General features: G+C 37.5%; 1 protein-coding gene across 1 annotated transcript; it reads left to right on the plus strand.

Moving 5' to 3' along the window:
- On the plus strand, positions 1 to 1218 carry LOC110023406 (scarecrow-like protein 23; the record flags this gene model as incomplete). The annotated part of the gene is given in 1 exon segment (XM_020722813.1): positions 1 to 1218. A coding segment is annotated over 1 exon segment (1174 nt), but the record flags the coding sequence as incomplete, so codon positions are not given.
- Positions 1219 to 20629: the final 19411 nt, after the last annotated feature.

Genomic DNA, 20629 nt, shown 5'->3' on the forward strand with positions numbered 1-20629 from the left:
ATCCCGCATCCTCCGTCTCCTCACCCTCCTCCTCCACTGCGCCGAATCCGTCTCTCTCGACAACCTCTCCTATGCCCTAACCCTCCTCCCCGAAATCTCCTCCCTTTCCTCCCCATTCGGCTCCTCCCCCGAACGCGTCGCCGCCTACTTCTCCGACGCCCTCCACGCCCGAATCCTCTCCTCCTTCCTCGGCACTTACTCTCCTCTCTCCCTCAAACCCCTAACCCTATCGCTAACCCGCCGCATCTCCCGATCCTTCCAATCCCTAAACTCCATCTCCCCCCTCCTCAAATTCTCCCACTTCACATCCAACCAAGCCATCTTTCAAGCCCTGGCTTACCACGATCGTGTCCACATCCTCGACCTCGACATCATCCACGGCCTCCAATGGCCGGGATTGTTTCACATCCTCTCCTCCCGCTCCCGTCCCATTCAATCAATTCGAATCACCGGCATCGGGCCCGCAGCCGAAATCCTCCACTCCACCGGACGCACCCTCGCCGATTTCGCCGCCGGACTTCGCATCCCATTCGATTTCACCCCGATCGAAGGTAAAATCACTGACCTCACCGACCTCACCCCCTTCCTTCCCACCGATCCTTCTGAAGCGACCGTCGTGCATTGGACGCAGCATTGTGTGTACGATGTCACTGGATCGGATCTCGCCGCCGTGCAAATTCTCAAATCCATTCGCCCCCATATCGTCACTGTGGTGGAGCAGGATCTCAGCCATGGAGGCGACTTCCTGTGCAGGTTCGTCGAAGCGCTTCATTACTATTCTGCTCTGTTTGATGCGATTGGAGATGGAGGGGGAGGAGGGGAGGAGAGGTGGGAGGTGGAGAGAGGGGTTTTGGGTGGTGAGATTCGAAATATAGTGGCGGTGGGGGGGCCGAAGAGAACGGGTGAAGTGAGGGTGGAGAGATGGGGTGATGAGCTCCGGCGAGTGGGATTCCTTCCAGTGTCGCTCGCCGGAAGTCCGGCGGAGCAAGCGAGATTGTTGTTAGGGATGGTGCCGTGGAAGGGGTATACGTTGGTGGAGGAGGGAGGGAGTTTGAAGTTGGGATGGAAGGATTTGTCGCTGTTGACGGCGTCGGCGTGGCGGCCGGCGGCCGTAGCAGAAGAAGAGGGGGGAGGGGCCGAGAAAAGGGTTATCAGTGAGAGTCTCGCGATGTGAGAAATTTGTTTCCTTTCTGAAATTGTAAAATGCCATTATTTTCAGATTGGAAATCATAGTTTTAGTTTTAGCTTAATTTCTTTAGATTTTTTATATGTATATAACATTTAAATTTTAATATTTATTTAGATGGTAAAAAATAAGAAAATATTAACCAAAATATAATTAGGAAGATTTGCACACATACCACTGACTTCTTATGTATTTGCATATCCAATACATTCATTTTTTTTAAAGTTACATATGAAAGATTGGTGTGGTATAAATGTAAAAAATAAATGTTAGGTGCTAAACTTGTAAATTCAAAAGGATTTCGGTGGTATTTTTATAAATTCTCCCAGTTTTTAAATAATTTAAGTGGATAAGAGTTCCATTTGGCTGCTTTGCAGCGTGCATTGAAGGGAAACGATAATTTAATTTGTGACTACTTTATTTGAAATATATATATATATATATATATATATTACTTTATTACTAGTACATTTATATACATACCAAATAATTCTTATATATTTATATGTCCAACATCTAAGTTACATATTTGGCTGTAGCTTTTTTAAAAAATAATTATTAAATTGTGATGAGAAGAATAATATTTTAAAATTTTAAAATTTTTTTAAAGCCAATGTACTTTAACTGATCATATTGCAAAATTAAGTTTTAAGCGTAGGGCTGTCAAAAAAAACTCGTTGTTTTCGAACAATACGTGTTCGGTTCTTCAATGAGTTCTTGTTCGATTCGTTCGATAATTAAACGGGACGAACGTGAATAATTTTTTTTTCATTCGGTTAGTTAAACGAACTAAAGACGAACAGTGATTCGTTCATGTTTAAATTGTTATTGTTTGATCGCGTTCGGTTCATTTACACCCCTATTTCAGTATAATTTTTTTTTATGAACTATATCCACAAATAAAACTGTAATGATAATTTAAAATGTAAAGCAGACAAAAAATTAAATTAAATCAGTGTCTCAGGTACTAGTTGGAGTTAATTATTTTTTAGCATTTGAATTATTATGTCATTAATAATAAGATAGTATATCATCAGCTAATTTTACCTTCTTCTAAACATAAAGTTATTTAAAACCTTCTTTTTAAGCAGGAGATTTGTGACTTGTATTATGCTGATGGTGTCGTGGCGCCGGAAAAATATTACAAGTATCACGCACGTAGAGTAATGTGCGTAGTCAATGAAATCACGCCATGACACCCCACGCGACAGAAAGAAAAAAACGGCACAGTAACACGGGGAATATTCCCTCGATGCTACTCATATGTTATTGTGTTATTCATGTGTTAGTGTGTCATTGGAATATTCTTGTTGTTATAATAACACAATAACGCATCAATAACACATGAATAATATGGGGGGAATATTCCTCATGTTACTGCGCCGTATTTTGCTCTGTTGGGAATACTCCCCCATGTTATTCTGGTGTTATTGTGTGTTATTCATGTGTTATTGTGTTATGAGAATATTTTTGGTATTATGATAACACAATAACACATCAGTAACACATGAATAACACACAATAACACATGAATAACACGGGAAGGAATATTCCACGTGTTATCGCTTTGTTTTTTTTCCTATCACGTGGGTGTCGTGGCGTGATTTCATTAGCTACGCACGTTACATTACATCTACGTGCGTAGTACTGATGTAATATTTTTTCGATGGCGCCAGGGGCAGAATAATTAATTTCATTCTTCACCCCCTTTTTAAATTTTTTCTTTTTGGGGATTCTGCACTCTTAAAAAGCTTTGCATGTAATTAAAGGTGCAAATATGAAATTTTTTGTATTTTGGAGGGTATAAATTGTGCTATTATTTTTCGTTTGTTTAAATAGATGGGGGCCTGTTATTTCTGCTTTAAATGCATTTGTCAAAAAATTAAAAAACAATAAGATTAGTGTCGGAAGTGGGGCCCACCTCCTGAAAATTTTTTTCTTAATGTAGATAGTATATTTTAATATTTTTTCCTCATGTAATTTGGTTACTTTAATGATTTTGTCATATATATTTTTGCCTAAGTTTAAAAATATTAGATATTTTATAATTTTGTCAATCTATAGGCTTTGATACTTTAATGATATTGTCATATATCTTTTCGCTTAAGGGTCCATTTGGTAGAGCTTATTTGGTGCGGTGATGTTTTGAAAATGCACCTGGACTGTTTGGGTAAACTATAAATTTTCTATAAAATAATTACATCACATTAAAAATGCCAGTATCATTTATCTTTTATAAATCAGATACAATTTCATGTTTAAGTTCTTCACACCAAAAATATTATAAATGTAAATATACAAGTTTTAAAGTTAGATACATAAATACATATAATTTGTGGTCATAAATTTTCTCTTCTTTTTCATTTTTAAGTGTGTGTGTTTAAATAAAATCAATCTAGAGTACTGTTTCACTACAATTGAAAAATATCGTTCTCATAAGTTCGTCTATATTTTTATACAAATTTTTCTATTAGCATTATATAAGCTAGGAATCTTCTTCTCAACTCCTAAGCAGCATGACTATTTGCCATCTTCTGAAATATGTTTCTGGATGAAAATTTTCTTGTTGGATCAAAAAGATGAATGGAAGAAAGAACATCACCACCTCTTCTCAGACAAAGAAATCAGCTGAAAGGGAACACAATATGTACAATTCAATAATATCATTCCAATAGATAAAAATTGAAAGGGAAATTTACATGCATACCACACAACTCCTAGGTATTCACATGTATAGCACAAAGTTCAATTTTACATTTATAATGCTTTGGTATCAAATTATATCTGAAATGGTATTGCGAGTGTTGACAAATTAATTTTCATAATTATGCTGTGGTTGAAACTGAACTAGTTCAAATCATGATTTTTGCTACAATGCTCAGCTTGATTAATAGTGATTTGACCTTAATATTTACATAGCAAACTCGAGATGTCTTTATTGTTTGACTACCATATTCCATAAAATATATTTATTACAAATACGATTCGCAATTACATATTTAATTTTTTTACATATATATATAAATTTTTTAAACAGTTTTACCAAACAGGGGCAGTTTGGTCATTTCTTCAGAAACAGCTGCCCCACAGCTGTTCTCACACAGCTGCATCAAACTGACAGCCAGCTTCCTCGTAGCAGTTTTATGAGGCAGCGCAGCTGCAGCTGAAAAGCTGAGAAGCTGCAGCTGCGCCAAACAGACCCTTATTTTAAATATAATTTATTAAATGTAAGCGGCCGTAGTAAAGTGAAGGAACGTGAAAAGGAAAAAAAACGTGAAAATTTTGAATTTAAGGTAGAGTTAAATTTATTTTTTGTTTTTTTAAAATTTCATTTGATTTAAATTAAATTTTTTACTAACTCTCTTTCTTATTTATTAGAAGTTTAAAAAATTTATAGAAGTAATTTAATATCTCATTTTTATTTAAACATGGAATTCAAATAACTAGAGTTAAGAATGGTGCATAGAACATGATTTTTTTTTTTTTGTGAAAACTTCAAAGAAAAAGTCACCTAATTTTTTTCCAAATGAAATTGTTCTTGAAACATGCTAGCAAATTTGTGGTGATAAAGAAATAGATTATCGTCTTAATTTTGCACAAGAATTCAACATGTGTTCTAATAAAAGAAAATAACATCAAAAGTTTTTACATTAAAGCGCAAAAATGAAAAAAAATCACGAATTATGACTCGTTTGTAAAAAATCACTATAAGTTGATAATTACAGAGATCTCTTATCCCGCAGACGGAAAAGAGTTGCAAAGTCTTTTGAATTACTACGTCGTTGCGTGAAAAAATTGTCGCATGAAATAGGTCGCGGTCGATAATGATCGGCGAGAGCTTGTGAGTAGTGATTGACTGTGGTTGGCGGTGGTCAGAGTGATGCTAGACTTCAGCTTTTTTTCAAAGCTTCAAGTTCTTTTCAAAACTTCAAGCTCCCCTCCCCTCTCATAAAAGGGATGAAGCTCTATTTATAGAGTTATAGTAACAATTAATATTGGAATATTTACCACTTTGATCTAACGACTCAGAGGGCTTCCATTAATCAGACGGCGTTCGATGGACATTTGAGTGCCTTAAAGATATCAGAATTGAGCGATCTTGAGCTCATTGGATTCATCTTATTGAGACGTTCGATTCGACTATGAACTCGTCGAATTCAACATTGGTTTGACCTTTCAAATATTTTTTGAAAGCTTTCAATTTTGGTTTAATGACTTGATATGAGCTTGATTTGACTCCAATTGGACCAATTTTAGTATCATTGGGTCCATTTCATCAAGCCAATCTGTTAGAATGTAAGTTTGTTGAAATTAGAGTTTTGGTTGACATTTTATCAAAGCTTCAACGTTTCTTGCTCAAAATATTATCTCAAGCCTTGTGTCATGCCTTGAGATTCGTGTTTGACGAAAGAATTCGTTGATGATGTATCAATTTTATTAGTATGCAATTGAGATTTATCTTCACCATTGCTTGTCAATAGTAAAGTTGTCTACATAATGTAATAGATAATAGTGTCCAATTTAGGTTGGGTTAAAGTTAATCCATCATGGCAACTATTTTCACGTTAGGATGTGTTGGATTCGTGATTGAGTTGAGATTGTCGACTCATTTATTTAATGGCTCGGGTTTAATCTGACTATTTTCATGTCGAGTCATTTTTGGGTTAAACCTAAAATTGACTTGACTTGACACCCCATATACATAATAGAGACACACACATACATAAATATAGGTTGTGTGCTAGAGAATTTGTCTTCTTTGAGCTGTGGCAATGTCTTAACATTATGTGAGAATATATCACACATACATAGATAAAAGAAGAGCAAATAGAGGAAACACGAGACATTTTTATGTGGAAAATTCAAAAGGATAAAATCACAAGACCTACCCCATCTGAAATAATTTTAATATTCATATGTATATTAAAAAGCATTATCTCCAATTGAGCAGTAGAAAATAGTATTATAATTGTATAAGAAATTAACTTGATTTTTATTAGAAGATTGTTGAAAATTGTCGGGGAAGTGACCACAACTCGGCTGCGACGATGAAGGACCAATGGTAGGCGTTGTGCGATTGTGATCTTGATTCTTGATCACCGATTGTGGTGGTCGCTAGGCAACAATGATCAAGAACAACAATAGCAATATTCAGATGATGGTGATTTGATTGTGGAAATTTGACTAGTGGTGTGTCGTGACGGCGACAGTGGCCAAGCTATGGTGATTCAATGATAGCATCAATGTTGGTCGGGCAACGGTGGTTCAACGATAATCATGGCCCGTCAAAGATGGTCTGACTCAACAGCTATAGTGTCCAGGAGATTGTCGGGCGTCAGTGATTCGACATAATGATGTTAGAGATATGATGATCATGTGATAATGATGGTGTATCACTACAACGGAAGTTGTCGAGTATTAGTGATTTCACACAGCGGCGGTCAGAAGATGATGATAGTAAGGTTGTGGTCATGAGATGATGATTTTGTGATAACAATGATGTTCTACAACATCGACAGGTGTCAGGCGTTAGTGATTTAGCATATCGGTGGCTAAGAGTGATGATTTAACGATGTTGGTAGTGTTCCCGTGTTGGCAACCTGACAATAGTGAAAAAGATCCGATGATAGTAATTAGAAGGGGATTCTTTTTGCACTACTCGATGTTGATTGAGTGTTTGTCGTCTAGTTGTGGTAGCAACTCGATGACAGTGGTTTGACATAATGGCAATAACCTAATGTCAGTGGTTTGTTAATGGTGGTGTAAAGGTGGAGAGGGCAACCCGACGATAATGGTGGTGGTAGAAAGGCAGTGTTCCAGTGTCGGCGGTGGTCAGGCGTCAGTGGTCCAACATGGCAACTGCAACCATGCAACAATGGCCCATCACGGAGGTGGTAGTTCGTTGATGGTGACTTGATGGCAATGGTGGTTTGATGATGACAACGACTCAATACTAAAATGGTGTTCTAGTAGTGGTGTCAACCAGATGGTAGTGGGTCTATGGCGATGACTGTGATCCAGCAATGGCAACAATAGTGGTGGTTGGGCAAGAGTGGTCTAATGATTGTGGGAATCCGATAATAGTGGTCTTGCAAAGGCGATGGTGGTGGCAAGACAATTGGGGTCTGACCATGATGGTTACCATATGACAACAGTATGGTGGAAGGAAATATGGTGATTAAGAAACAGTGCTCCAATGATGGCGATAACCCGACAACAACTTACCTGCTACGGTGATGGTGGTGATCTGGCAACTGTAATCTGACAGTAGCAGTGGCTAGACGGTGGTGATTTTGTAGTGGTGGCGGATAAACGTCGTTGGTCCGACAGTATAGACGTCAATGGCCGATGATGATGGATCTTTGCAACCCTCAAGAGCTTAAAGCTCCATCAACTTTCTCCTCCAAGTCCAGGTTATCTTCATGAAGAGAGTGTGAGTCTACTTATATATTTTGGGAGTGACATTCTACTTAAATATTGATGAATTCATACCACTTTATCGAAACACGTAGTGATTCCCTTGATTAGATATATTTTTATGAGTATTTGAATACATTAATGATGTCAAAATTAAGTGATCTTTGCCTCATGGGATTTTTCTCACTGACACACTCAATTCAACTATGAACTTGCCAAATTTTGAGATCATTCAATTCCTCAACGTACATTCAAAAAAAATTTTAATATATTTTAGGTGTATAGTCTGGGCTCTCTTTGACTTAGACCGGACTATTTGTTTGATTTGCCTTATAGAGACACTTTATTTTATCATAAATTGAAGTATAGCTATTTTCAAATTTGAATTCTGAAGTTTTCAATTTACATATATGTCAAGATTCATGCCTATCAATATAATTTTTTAGGGACCAATCAACATATATATATATCAAAATATTAAATATGAACATTTACATAAATACTATCCAATTCTTACATATTCACATATCAACACCTAAACTTAGACTTTTACATTTATACCACCCAAACTTTAACAGCAATATCATTATATAAACATTTATAAAGTGATATACCTTTTCATATATAGATAAGAGATATTTAGATACATAGGAATTGCATGGATATATCTGTAATTAAATTTTCTCTTTATAAGCAGAGCTTTCATTCCCACTGACAACTAGAATGGCAAAGGCATGTATTTTGTCTGAAGGCATATGGAGACAAAGGGAACAATGAATGAACTTGAAGGGAAAGGCTGATTGTCGCCGATCCCACCCTCTGGCCTCTGCTCTCCCTTTTTTACTTTTCAGGTAACAGTTCCGTGCGGCTTGGTCGCATAATTTAATTTATGAAGAAAAGTGGTATTTACATTCCTACCGCTCAATTTCTATGTATTTACAAATGTGGCACCTAAATTTTACTTGTTATATTTATACCGCCCAAATCTCTAAAAAAATATTACTATTTTGAATTTTAAAAATTAAATGCAAAATGTAAGAATTGAAATGTAGTTGTTAGATATGTAAATATAGAGTAATTGAATAGTATGTATGCAAGTGCTTCTTATAAAAATAAGAACACTTGTTTAACTTCTTAATTTCAATTTTTTATTATGCATGAATGAAAATGTATATTTTACTTTTTTTTTATATTTAAATAATGATATTTGTTGCTTGTTAGGAGATTCAAGACGGTAGAGTAATAAATTTTCGTATTAGCGTTGTTATAAGATTTAACATACACTCAGATGAAAAAAAAACAACTAGTAAAGACACCAAAAAATTTTTTTATGTAGATAAACTGAAAAGATAAAAAATCATGGGGCCTATACTAATTCAATAAACCGTATTGGGTAATTATTGCAAAATAAAAAATCATGGGGCCATAAAAAATCATGGGGCCTATATATATATATATATATATTTCATACATAGAGAAGGAATGTAAGAATTGAAATGTAGTTGTTAGATATGTAAATATAGAGTAATTGAATAGTATGTATGCAAGTGCTTCTTATAAAAATAAGAACACTTGTTTAACTTCTTAATTTCAATTTTTTATTATGCATGAATGAAAATGTATATTTTACTTTTTTTTTATATTTAAATAATGATATTAGTTGCTTGTTAGGAGATTCAAGAAGATAGAGTAATAAATTATCGTATTTGCGTTGTTATAAGATTTAACATGCACTCAGATGAAAAAAAAAACTAGTAAAGACACCAAAAGTTTTTTTTATGTGGATAAACTGAAAAGATAAAAAATCATGGGGTCTATACTAATTCAATAAAATCCACTATAAATTGTATGTTACATATAAATTCCCTTCTCACACAAATTCGAAAAAGTTGTACAATCTTTCGAATTACAATGTCGATCGCGAAGAATCTTGTCGCAGGGAATGGGCGGCGACCGGCGAGTGGTTGTCGACAGCGGTTGGTAGCGATCGATAACTGCAGGAGTGATGTTGGACTTTAACTCTTTTTCCAGTATTAATGCATTCTCTTCACAGTTCAAACTCTACTCCAAGCTTCAAGCTTGAGATTCCCTTTCAAGAGGGGGGTAGGGCTATGTTTATAAATTAATAGTTGCAATTAATGAAGAAATATGAATCACTTTAATTAGACTGCTCGTAAAGGTTCGCTCTATTAAACAACGTTTGATGGACATTGAGTGTCTTAATGATGTCAGAATTGAGTAATCTTGAGCTCGTTGGAATCGTCTTATCAAGACGTTGGATTCCACTATAAGTTTACCAAATTCGGAATTCGTTTGACATTCCAAATATTCTGAAAAACTTTTGAAAGCAGTTTAATGGCTTGATTTGAACTTGATTAGACTAAAATTGGATCAATTTTGGTATCATCCGATTTTTCATGTTAAACCAGTCGATTTGACTATAAATTTTGAAAAAGTGATCTACCTGCCAGAGTTTTATAATATTTAAAAAGCGAGAAGTGCCAAAACGATTCTTAATTACTTATATGAGATCATTTTTAGTCTCAAAGTTTATAGAAGTGTCCAGACTATTTTAAAATTAAACTCTGATAATTCTTCACGGGGATAATGTCAACTCAATTTAAAGTGTTTGAAAACTATTTTGTCACTTTTAAAAATTTTAGGACTAAAACCGTCCCACGTAAATAATCGGGATCATTTTGGGCACTTTATTTTATTTAAAATATATTTTCTTGAAAGCTTGTCAAGCTTACAATCATATTTATTAAAATTACAATAAAAGCAGTCCTTTTTTTTATTAATAAATAATGAAGAAAATTTAGTTTTATAATTGACCCTTTTCATATAATAAAAACAGTGGATGTGATTTAATCATATATTATTGTTATTATTAGCTTCCACATCCATTTCTTATATATTAAATATTATAGCTTTAAATAATTAAAATATAGTAATTGAAATAGCTATAAATGTATAAAATATCATTAAATGTCAAAACTCACTATTAACTTTGTTAAATGATAAATAAAAATATTATTTTTCAATATGGATGAGGATATTCTCATTATTATTTAAATAAGATAAGTTCTATATTTTTTTTTAAATATATTTTCTGATAAATATAATGTGAAAATTAATTGATTATCCATGAACTTCAGTATAAAAAAAAATTAAGCTTCATTTTGTAAAATAAAAAAAGGAAGAAAAAATAGGTCAAATTAATGCTCATTAATTTTGTATGAAATTTAATTATTTAATTATATATTTTTATTAGCTTATAATCCTCCATATGACAAATTTTTTTTTTTTGATAAAAATTGGTTCATAAGCCTAATTCACATAATGTTATGATATTTTAATGTGATAAAATTTTAAGATAATTTTTTTTTTAATCTATCAAAATTAAAAGTAATTATGAAATTAAACTCCATCAATTTGTTTTAATTTCCCTTTTCTCTATTGAATAAGTTTTTTTTTTTGTTGTACTTGAAGGTTAGGGTTTAACTTTTCAGTATGTTAGGGTTTGGTTGGGGCAGCTTCAGCTTATTAAAAAGTAATTGTGAAACTGTTAAAAAATAATTTGTTGTTCAAAAATCAGCGGCGATTATTACAATATTTTAAAAAAAAAAAAACTCGGCGACAGCTAGCTATCACCGCACTAATCTAGGTCCCGTATGAAAACACTGATTTCAGCCATGTAAAAATGTTGTTTTTTGAAAAAGTTGTCTAAACACAGTTTACCCAAATAGGCAAAACTGCATTGTGTTTTGAAAACGTCACTGCACTGCCTCCCCAAATGGACCCTTAGTTGAGAGCTCTCCATTGTCTCCTCTGACTGCCAATAATTTATGTAAGCCCTGAAATACTTTCAAATACATTATTTTCATTTAGTTTTAAACTAAACCCAAAAAATATGATAACATGTGTTTTTTTCTGCACTGAATCAAACAACTCTAATGTATTCTAAATACAACTGATTATTTCAGCATTTTCATTCATTTTACACGGCAATATTTTTTTTTAGCAAATCAAACACTCCTAAATCACTAAATCTGTTTACTTCAGCTTGGCAATGATCATTATAAATTTAGATAGCTTAGATTTGTTCTGAGCTTTGAAGGGAACTTATGTAAGCTAATTTAGCCCCACATATAACATAATTTGCTCAAATTCAACTTGATTTATTTAAAAATTGAGAATATACATTCGATATATTTTGAATTATTTCAAATTTTATGGAAATGGAATACAATTTTGAATTTATTAACTCCAAAAAATCATTTTTTTATTTAATTTATCATTATTATTAGTATTATGTGGCCATTATTTATAGTTAATTTGGCTTCATTAATGCGCTGTTAAGCCCATTGAATAGTCCATTCCATAGGCATGCCCATGAGCCAACCTGGCCCATTTGTCAGCCCAATATTTTAGATATCTTATTGGATCTATTCTTGGTTACCTCTAATTAATATTTATTTGGACAAAGCGTCACGTTTTCTATTTATATGATGGGTATGACATACTTTTTTTTGGTCGACACGTAAATATTTGTTTTTTTGTATATTGCGTCTTCTTATATATAAGGTTAATAAATTACAAATTAGAAAATCGCAAGATCCAATGCATATAATTTCACCTAATTCCAATGCCAATAAGACATTTGAAAGCACAAAAACAAAATAAATAATTGTGGGGAATGAATTTGAAGAATTTTAAAATTTTATTTTTCAATGAATACTGATGTTAATTATTGATATTATTTATGACTCGCATGTTGTCGACCAACAATAATAATTGATAGTATTCATAATTATTTAACTGTCATTATTTAACTATCGATCCGTCAAAATCTTATAAAAGAGGTCGGACATATTCATTTAATTATCGTCATTTTGTTCACCTAAAATATTAAATATGGACATTTACATAAGTTAAGCCAATTAGACTAAATAATGGCGCTTATTTGAATATATATATAATTACTTAAGTGATTTTGAGATGTTATTATTCTTGAAAAAACAATACCAATTCAAAATCACCTCCATAACACTTGAATATCATATCAGTAGAAATTTTCATCATGTCATTGGATTGTATTATCTTAATAACACATCAATAATACATGAATAACACACCAATAACAAATTAAAAATAACGATTGAGGTGATTTTAAGATGTTATTGTTCTTTAAACAGCAATAGTAACTCAAAATCACTTTCACAACATATTAACAACACATCAGTAAAAGTTTTATCATGTCATTTGGTTGGATCACCTCAATAACACACTAATAACTCATTAATAACGCGGAAAATATTCAGAATAACACAAGAGAATATTTCTATGTGACGGAATATTCCTATAAGGCATTGGTCGGACTGGGTCGCACGTTTTCTTTTTTTTTTTCATTTTTTTGTAGGTGAGCCCCGACCTTTCATGTGTCAGCTCGAGATTAGACTCTGCAAGCAGATCTGCATGCGAAGTCCTAACGCAATATTTTTTTCCTAAAACAAGACGAGTCAAAACTCTGGAGATGTCTCTCACCCGATAACGACAAGATTTGTCAAGGGCGAGACGTAACTCGTCCTAGTAACGAGATCCACATAAGACATTGCAAATAGTGGTGTTCGACTGAGGTGACGAACCGAGTGGCTAGATGAGACAGGTCACGTAAGACTTGAGCCAAAGAGACAAGTGTGTCACGGTGCACCTGACAAAAACAAATCGACTTATCTAACGACTAACAGGCCGAACAAAGCGCAAGCAAAAACCCCCCGATCATAATTTGAAGACCAAACTGCTTTTGCCACGAACGATTAACAAGATCATTGTTCAATCGAAAGCCTCGATCAACTAAACAAAAGATACGATCGCCACCCAGTCGATCGACTCAGCTGACAACATTTTAGCCGATTGATCCACCAATTTACTATCATATCAAAATTCAAATTTGATGCGTTTTAGGAAATTCATGGCGGAAGAGTAATGAATTATCGTCTTAGCATTGCACGAGAATTCAACACACACATATAATAAAAGAAAAGTATGCAGGAGAAGATATCTTTTCTTTTTACATGGAAAACCATTGAAAAGGGGAAAAATCACGCCACTACAAATGTGAGTACACATGTTCATTCTTCTCCTAAATTAAGGAATATGAAATTACAAAGTTGTATAACTATATTCTAGAAGCAGTTCATGGTGAGAGCTGGTTGCAAGAATCATTTTTTAATATTGTGGAGGTAATAGTCCGTCGTGAGTGTTGTGTAGATGTTTACCCCAAAAGCGTTGATTGGCCAAAGAAACTGTAGTAAGCAGTTACAGAACCTGTGGACCACATAGACCATAGTGGTGAGTATGAATGACATTCGTAAGCCGCTGGGGGCTAGAGTTGGGAGCTGCATGAGCTGTGAACCAAGTAGGCCGTAAGGGCGAGTATGAATGATATTCGTAAGTCGTGGGGGTCGGAGTTGGGAGCTGTACAAGTCGTGAACCACGTATGTTGTTTTTGACACATGGACATTAGTGATGAGCTCATGTCCCACGACGATGACTGACAACGTCTTGTTGGTAGTGATCGACGATGATTGGTGTTGATCAATGATGAAGGTCGACATTGGCTCACGACGATCGACGGGTGTCAACGACTGCTGGTGATGGTTGATGGCGATCGACGGTAGTCGATGACGGTCGGGATGGTGTTGGACTTCAGCTCTTTCTCAGAGCTTTCAGTCCTCTCTGAAGCTTCCGGTCTCCACTCTTGTGATGGGTGAGACTTTATTTATTGTGTTCTAGATGTCATTAATGCATGAATATGAATTATTTTGATCGGATGGGCCGGAGAGTTTCCTCCGATCAAACAATGTTTAATGGATATTTGAGTGCTCTAACAATGTCATAATTGCGCAATCTTAGGCTCGTTGGATTTATCTTGTTGAGTCACTCGATTCTACTATAAACTTGTCAAATTCAATAACCGTTTAACCTTCCAAATGTGTCTGAAAACATTCCAAGAATGGTTTAATGACATGATATGGGCTTGATTTGACTTGGATTTGACTAACTTTGATATCATTGGGTTCGTCTCATCGAGCTGGTCAGTTTGACTATAAGTTTGCTTGAAATTGTAGCTCTGGGTTAGTTTTTATCGAAGTTTGAATATCTCTTGCATTGTCTCGAGATCCATGTCATTTTTTGAGATTCGTGTTGGATAAAGAAAATTTGTTTGTGGAGTATCAGTTGCCCCCTATTTTCCGGCGAATCCAATTTCATCGTTCAAAAAAATTAATATCTAAAGTTTTTTTAATTTTTGTGAGACATATATTTAAATATATTTATTATAGCTTATTATCTTATCTGCTACAAGCCAACTGTCTCAGTTTCGAAACTTGTTAAGGCAAATAAGTTGTTATTTGATTATTTATTATTATCTTTTATGGGAGTATGAAAATACATTTTTCTTTTTAAACTTTCTTCATTCTTTTTTTTTAAATATGATTTTTTTTTTAAAATATGAAAAAAAAAATTATGTACATTTAATGTTTGCACTTCTTTTTGAGTTTATATATTAATGTGCATTTAATGGTCAGTGCTCTTTTTGAGCCTATAAATAGATCTGCGGGGGGCGAGGCGTTGCAGCATTGCGTCGCGACAAGACATTGTGGCGAGTTCTGGGGAACGTTGCGTTGTCGCATCGCGGAGGTGCATCGCAGTGGCGCGTCGCGGAGAGGAGTTGCAACGGAGTGTAGCGGAGACGTGTTGTGGTGGGGCGTCCTGATGACATGACGTGTTGAGATGGTGCATCATGGAGATGTATTGTGGCAAGGCATTAAAGTGAAACGTCTCGACGGTGCGTTGTGGAGATGGGACGTGTTGCAGCAATGCATCGTGGCGAGGCGTTGCAGCATTGCGTCGCGACAAGACATTGCGGCGAAGTGTCGCGTTGGTGCGTTGCAACGATGTAATGCAGCGAGGCATTAAAGTGGCGAGCCATTAAAGTGAAACGTCTCGATGGTGCGTTGTGGAGATGGGACGCGTTGCAGCAATGCATCGTGGCGAGGCGTTGCAGCATTGCGTCGCGACAAGACATTGTGGCGAGTTGTGGGGAACGTTGCGTTGTCGCATCGCGGAGGTGCATCGCAGTGGCGCGTCGCGGAGAGGAGTTGCAACGGAGTGTAGCGGAGACGTGTTGTGGTGGGGTGTCCTGATGACGTGACATGTTGAGCTGGTGCATCATGGAGATGTATTGTGGCGAGGCATTAAAGTGAAACGTCTCGATGGTGCGTTGTGGAGATGATGGGACGCGTTGCAGCAATGGCATTGTGGCGAGGCGTTGCAGCATTGTGTTGCGACAAGACATTGCGGCGAAGTGTCGCGTTGGTGCGTTGAAACGATGTAATACAACGAGGCGTCGTGACGACGGGTCACGTTGCAGTGATGCGTCAGAGCAATGTGTTGCTGCGGTGTGTGGCGGCAAGGTGACGCGTTGCTGGGACGCATTGGGGCAATGCGCTGTCGCTGTGCATCGCGACAATGCATTGCATCGGAGAGTCGCGACGGGGCGTTGCGGCAATGTGGCGGGTTGCAGCGATGCGTCGTGGTGGCCGCATTGCGGCGATGCATTAAGACGGAGCATCACAACAACTCAATGCATTGTGATGATGCATCACAACAATGCATTGCAACAGAGATTCGGGGCAGTGCATTGTGGTCAAGGATGCATCGTGGTGATGCGTTACAACGGCGCGTCGCAAGTATGCATTGGGGCAGATCATCGCGGCGACCCGGTGCATTGCAGTAGTGCTTCATGATGATGCATTGGGTGGAGCATCGCGACGACTCAACATATTGCGGTAATGAATCACGACAATGCATTGCAGCGGAGAGTCACGACGATGCATCAGCGCGATGCGTTGCAACGGTGTGTCGCGGCGATGCATTGGGGCGGAGCATGGCGGTGACACGACACATTACGGTAGTGCTTCTCGGCAATGCACCATGACAACGTGTTACTGCAAAGAGCTGCGATGAAGAATTGCGACATAGAGTTGAGGTAAATAATTGTGGCGCAGAGTTGTCGCGAAGTGTTGCATGGAAGAGCTATGACGAAGAGGAAAGTCGTTCTCGCTCTGTGAAGCAGAGGTGCATCATGGAGATGTATTAGTATATGTTGTTATTTGTAGCATTTTTTATCATTTGATGTGGCATTTGTAGATAATGATAATGCATTTCTTTATTTCTTTCACGGTTGTTGTGACTTCTTAATTGTGCAAAATTATTTAATTAAAAATTATGTAATTAAAGTTAACACACAAGTAAAGAATCACGTACCTTTTGTGGTTCATACCTTCTTAGGTTATGCTCTCTCTGATCAATGTCTTAAAGGAGCCTTGAACTGACACCTTTTAAGGCTTGTAGCCTTCAGAGTTTTTTCACTGAAGATCCTCTTTAGTTCGTCTTCCATCAATATGATAGCTTCTTATCGGGTCTTGCCTTCTGGGCTTGACTTTCTGGGGCATGTTTGAAAGAAGAATCCATTGAGAATGTAAGGCTAGTTTTGAGTTGTATAATCGGAGATGCTCAAAGCTATTAACCCGTAACAAAGTCATATAAATCCATCGATGATGGCTGACCTATTCTAGGTTGTTGGTTGAAACATTTGTTTGACGATCGTAACTTGTTATGGAAGAGGTCCAAGGAAATCCACCATGGATTTTTGACCTATCGGAGGTTATATGTCGAAGCTTTTACTTGACGACTGTAGCCTGTAATGGAAGAGGTCGAAGGAAATCCAATAGGAATTTTTGACCTAAGGAATTTTTGACCTATCCTGAGGTTGTATGTCGAAGATTTTGTTTGAAGATTGTAGTCTGTAACGGAAGAGGTCTAATCGAGTCCCCATAGGATCGATTAATCCCAGTAGAGTTGCGGCGAGCGTTGCGGTGGTGCTTCGGGTCAATGCGACGCGGAGGTGCATCGCAGTGGAGCGTCGCAGCGAGGAGTTGCAATGGAGTGTAGCGGAGACATGTTGCGGTGGAGCGTCCTGATGACGTGACATGTTGAGTGGTGCATCATGGAGATGTATTGCGACGAGGCATTGAAGCGAAACGTTTCGATGGTGCGTTGTGGAGACGGGACGCATTGCAGTAATGCGTCGTGGCAAGGCGTTGCAGCTTTGCGTCGCGACAAGACATTGCGGCGAAGTGTCGCGCTTGTGCATTGCAGCGACATAATGCTGCGAGGCGTCGTGACGACGGGTCGCGTTGCAGTGATCCGTTAGGGCAATGCGTTGCGGCAGTGTGTGGCGGCAACGTGACGCGTTGCTGGGACACATTGGGGCAATGCGCTGTCGTTGTGCTTCACGACAATGCATTGCATTGGAGAGTCACGACGGGACGTTGCGGCAATGTGGCGGGGTGCAGCGGTGCGTCGTGGTGGTGCATCGCGGCGATGCATTAGAACGGAGCATCACAACAACTCAATGCATTGCAACAGAGAGTCGGGGCAGTGCATTGTGGCGACGTGTTGTTGTGGGGCGTTTCGGCGATGCATCGCGGTGATGCGTTACAACGGTGTGTCGCAAGTATGCATTGGGGCGAAGCATCGCGGCGACCCGGTGCATTGCAGTAGTGCTTCATGATGATGCATTGGGTGGAGCATCACGGCGACTTGACATATTGCGGTAATGAATCACGACAATGCATTGCAGCGGAGAGTCGCGGCGATGCATCAGCGCGATGCGTTGCGGCGGTGTGTCGCGGTGATGCATTGGGGCGGAGCATGGCGGCGACATGACACATTACGGTAGTGCTTCTCGGCGATGCACCATGGCAACGTGTTACTGCAAAGAGCTGCGATGAAGAATTGCGGCATAGAGTTGAGGTGAATAATTGTGGCGCAAAGTTGTGGCGAAGTGTTGCATGGAAGAACTATGACGATGAGGAAAGTCGTTCTCGCTCTGTAAAGCAGACAAGCAACGGGATCTTATTTCTCGTTGCGACGAAGAGGAAAGTCATAATTATTCTACATAGCATGCATGCAACGGGATTTTCTTTCTCGTTGTGACAAAGAAAAAGGTTGTTTCGGTCCTGAGTAGCAGGCAAGTAACGAGATCATCTTTCTCGTTGGTGTTGTGCATTCCACAGGAGATTTCAGTGTTGCTCTTGCACATTTCTTCAAGAAATGTTGTAGTTTCCCAGTCGCGCTTTTAGTAGAGGATTTTCTTGCTCATGTGGTGGTGATATCTGGAGATCCCTTGACAATCATCAGAAGTACTGAGGTTTTGGGGAGGCGATGCCAACTCTACTCGAAGATGAGCGGATTTCTTGTAACTCTTGTACTAGTATATGTTGTTATTTGTAGCATTTTTTATCATTTGATGTGGCATTTGTAGATAATGATAATGCATTTCTTTATTTCTTTCACGGTTGTTGTGACTTCTTAATTGTGCAAAATTATTTAATTAAAGTTAACGCACAAGTAAAGAATCACGTACCTTTTGTGGTTCATACATTCTTAGGTTATGCTCCCTCTGATCAATGTCTTAAAGGAGCCTGAACTGACACCTTTTAAGGCTTGTAGCCTTCAGAGTTTTTTCACTGAAGATCCTCTTTAGTTCGTCTTCCATCAATATGATAGCTTCTTATCGGGTCTTGCCTTCTGGGCTTGACTTTCTGGGGCATGTTTGAAAGAAGAATCCATTGAGGATGTAAGGCTAGTTTTGAGTTGTGTAATCGGAGATGCTCAAAACTATTAACCCGTAACAAAGTCATATAAATCCACCGATGATGGCTGACCTATCCTAGGTTGTTGGTTGAAACATTTGCTTGACGATCATAACTTGTTATGGAAGAGGTCCAAGGAAATCCACCATGAATTTTTGACCTATCGGAGATTGTATGTCGAAGCTTTTACTTGATGACTATAGCCTGTAATGGAAGAGGTCGAAGGAAATCCAATAGGAATTTTTGACCTATCCGAGGTTGTATGTCGAAGATTTTGTTTGAAGACTGTAGTCTGTAATTGAAGAGGTCTAATTAAGTCCCCATAGGATCGATTAATCTCAGAATGAGGTGTCAGACACGCTCCGCGTTTCTCGAGACTGAGGTGTAAGTTGCATTGAACCGTATGTTTTCTTGAAAATATGGTTGCAGTCACACTCAAGAATAACATTTCACAACTTGTCACTTGTTGCTTTTGAACTTTTTGTTTCTTCGACGAGTGTGTTTTCAATATGAACAACCCATGCTTCTTACCATGAAGAGATCAGCCTCCAGATCTGGTTGAAGAGGAACTCTAGTATGATGATGGGGTGCTGAGGAAGCATTTTTTGCGGTGAAGATTGTTCCCCAGTTAAGAAGCGATTCTCAAAGACTTGTAATCTGAATGAAATATGAGATGACTTCGTCATGTATGAGAAGTTGACATGAACATCCTTTTGAAATTACAGTGAAGGTTGCCCTCGGTCATGGAAGAAGTTATGAAAAACTTCGTGTCTGAAAAAGATGCAAGAAGGCAACCCCACGACGATCATGCCTAGTACATTGACGTGAATGATCATTCGAGATTGCAGTGAAGGTTGCCCCCCAAATAAAAAATGCATCAAAGATGATCTTCATGACGTGAAGGAGGCTCCTCGCCAGTTGGATGAAGTACATCATTGGGAAAGGAAGTATGGGCTCAGTGTCTTAGAGTTGAAGACAATGTCGAGTGGGACTTTGCTTCCCACAAACGGCGCCAAACTGTTGCGTGCTAGAAATTCACAATGAAAGAGTAATGCATTATCGTCTTAGCATTGCACGAGAATTCAACACACATAGATAACCCACAAGAAGTATGCAGGAGGAGATAACTTTACTTTTTACATGGAAAACCCTTGAAAGGGGGAAAAACTACGTCACTATGAATGATGAGTACACAAGTCCATTCTTCTCCTAAATTAGGGAAGATAAAATTACAAAGTTGTATAACTATAATTTGGCTGCAGTTCTTGGTGAGAGCAGGATGCAAAAATCATTGTTGATT

The sequence above is a fragment of the Phalaenopsis equestris genome, unplaced genomic scaffold, assembly GCF_001263595.1.
Source record: "Phalaenopsis equestris unplaced genomic scaffold, ASM126359v1 Scaffold000224, whole genome shotgun sequence".
NCBI classification, from domain to species: Eukaryota; Viridiplantae; Streptophyta; class Magnoliopsida; order Asparagales; family Orchidaceae; genus Phalaenopsis; species Phalaenopsis equestris.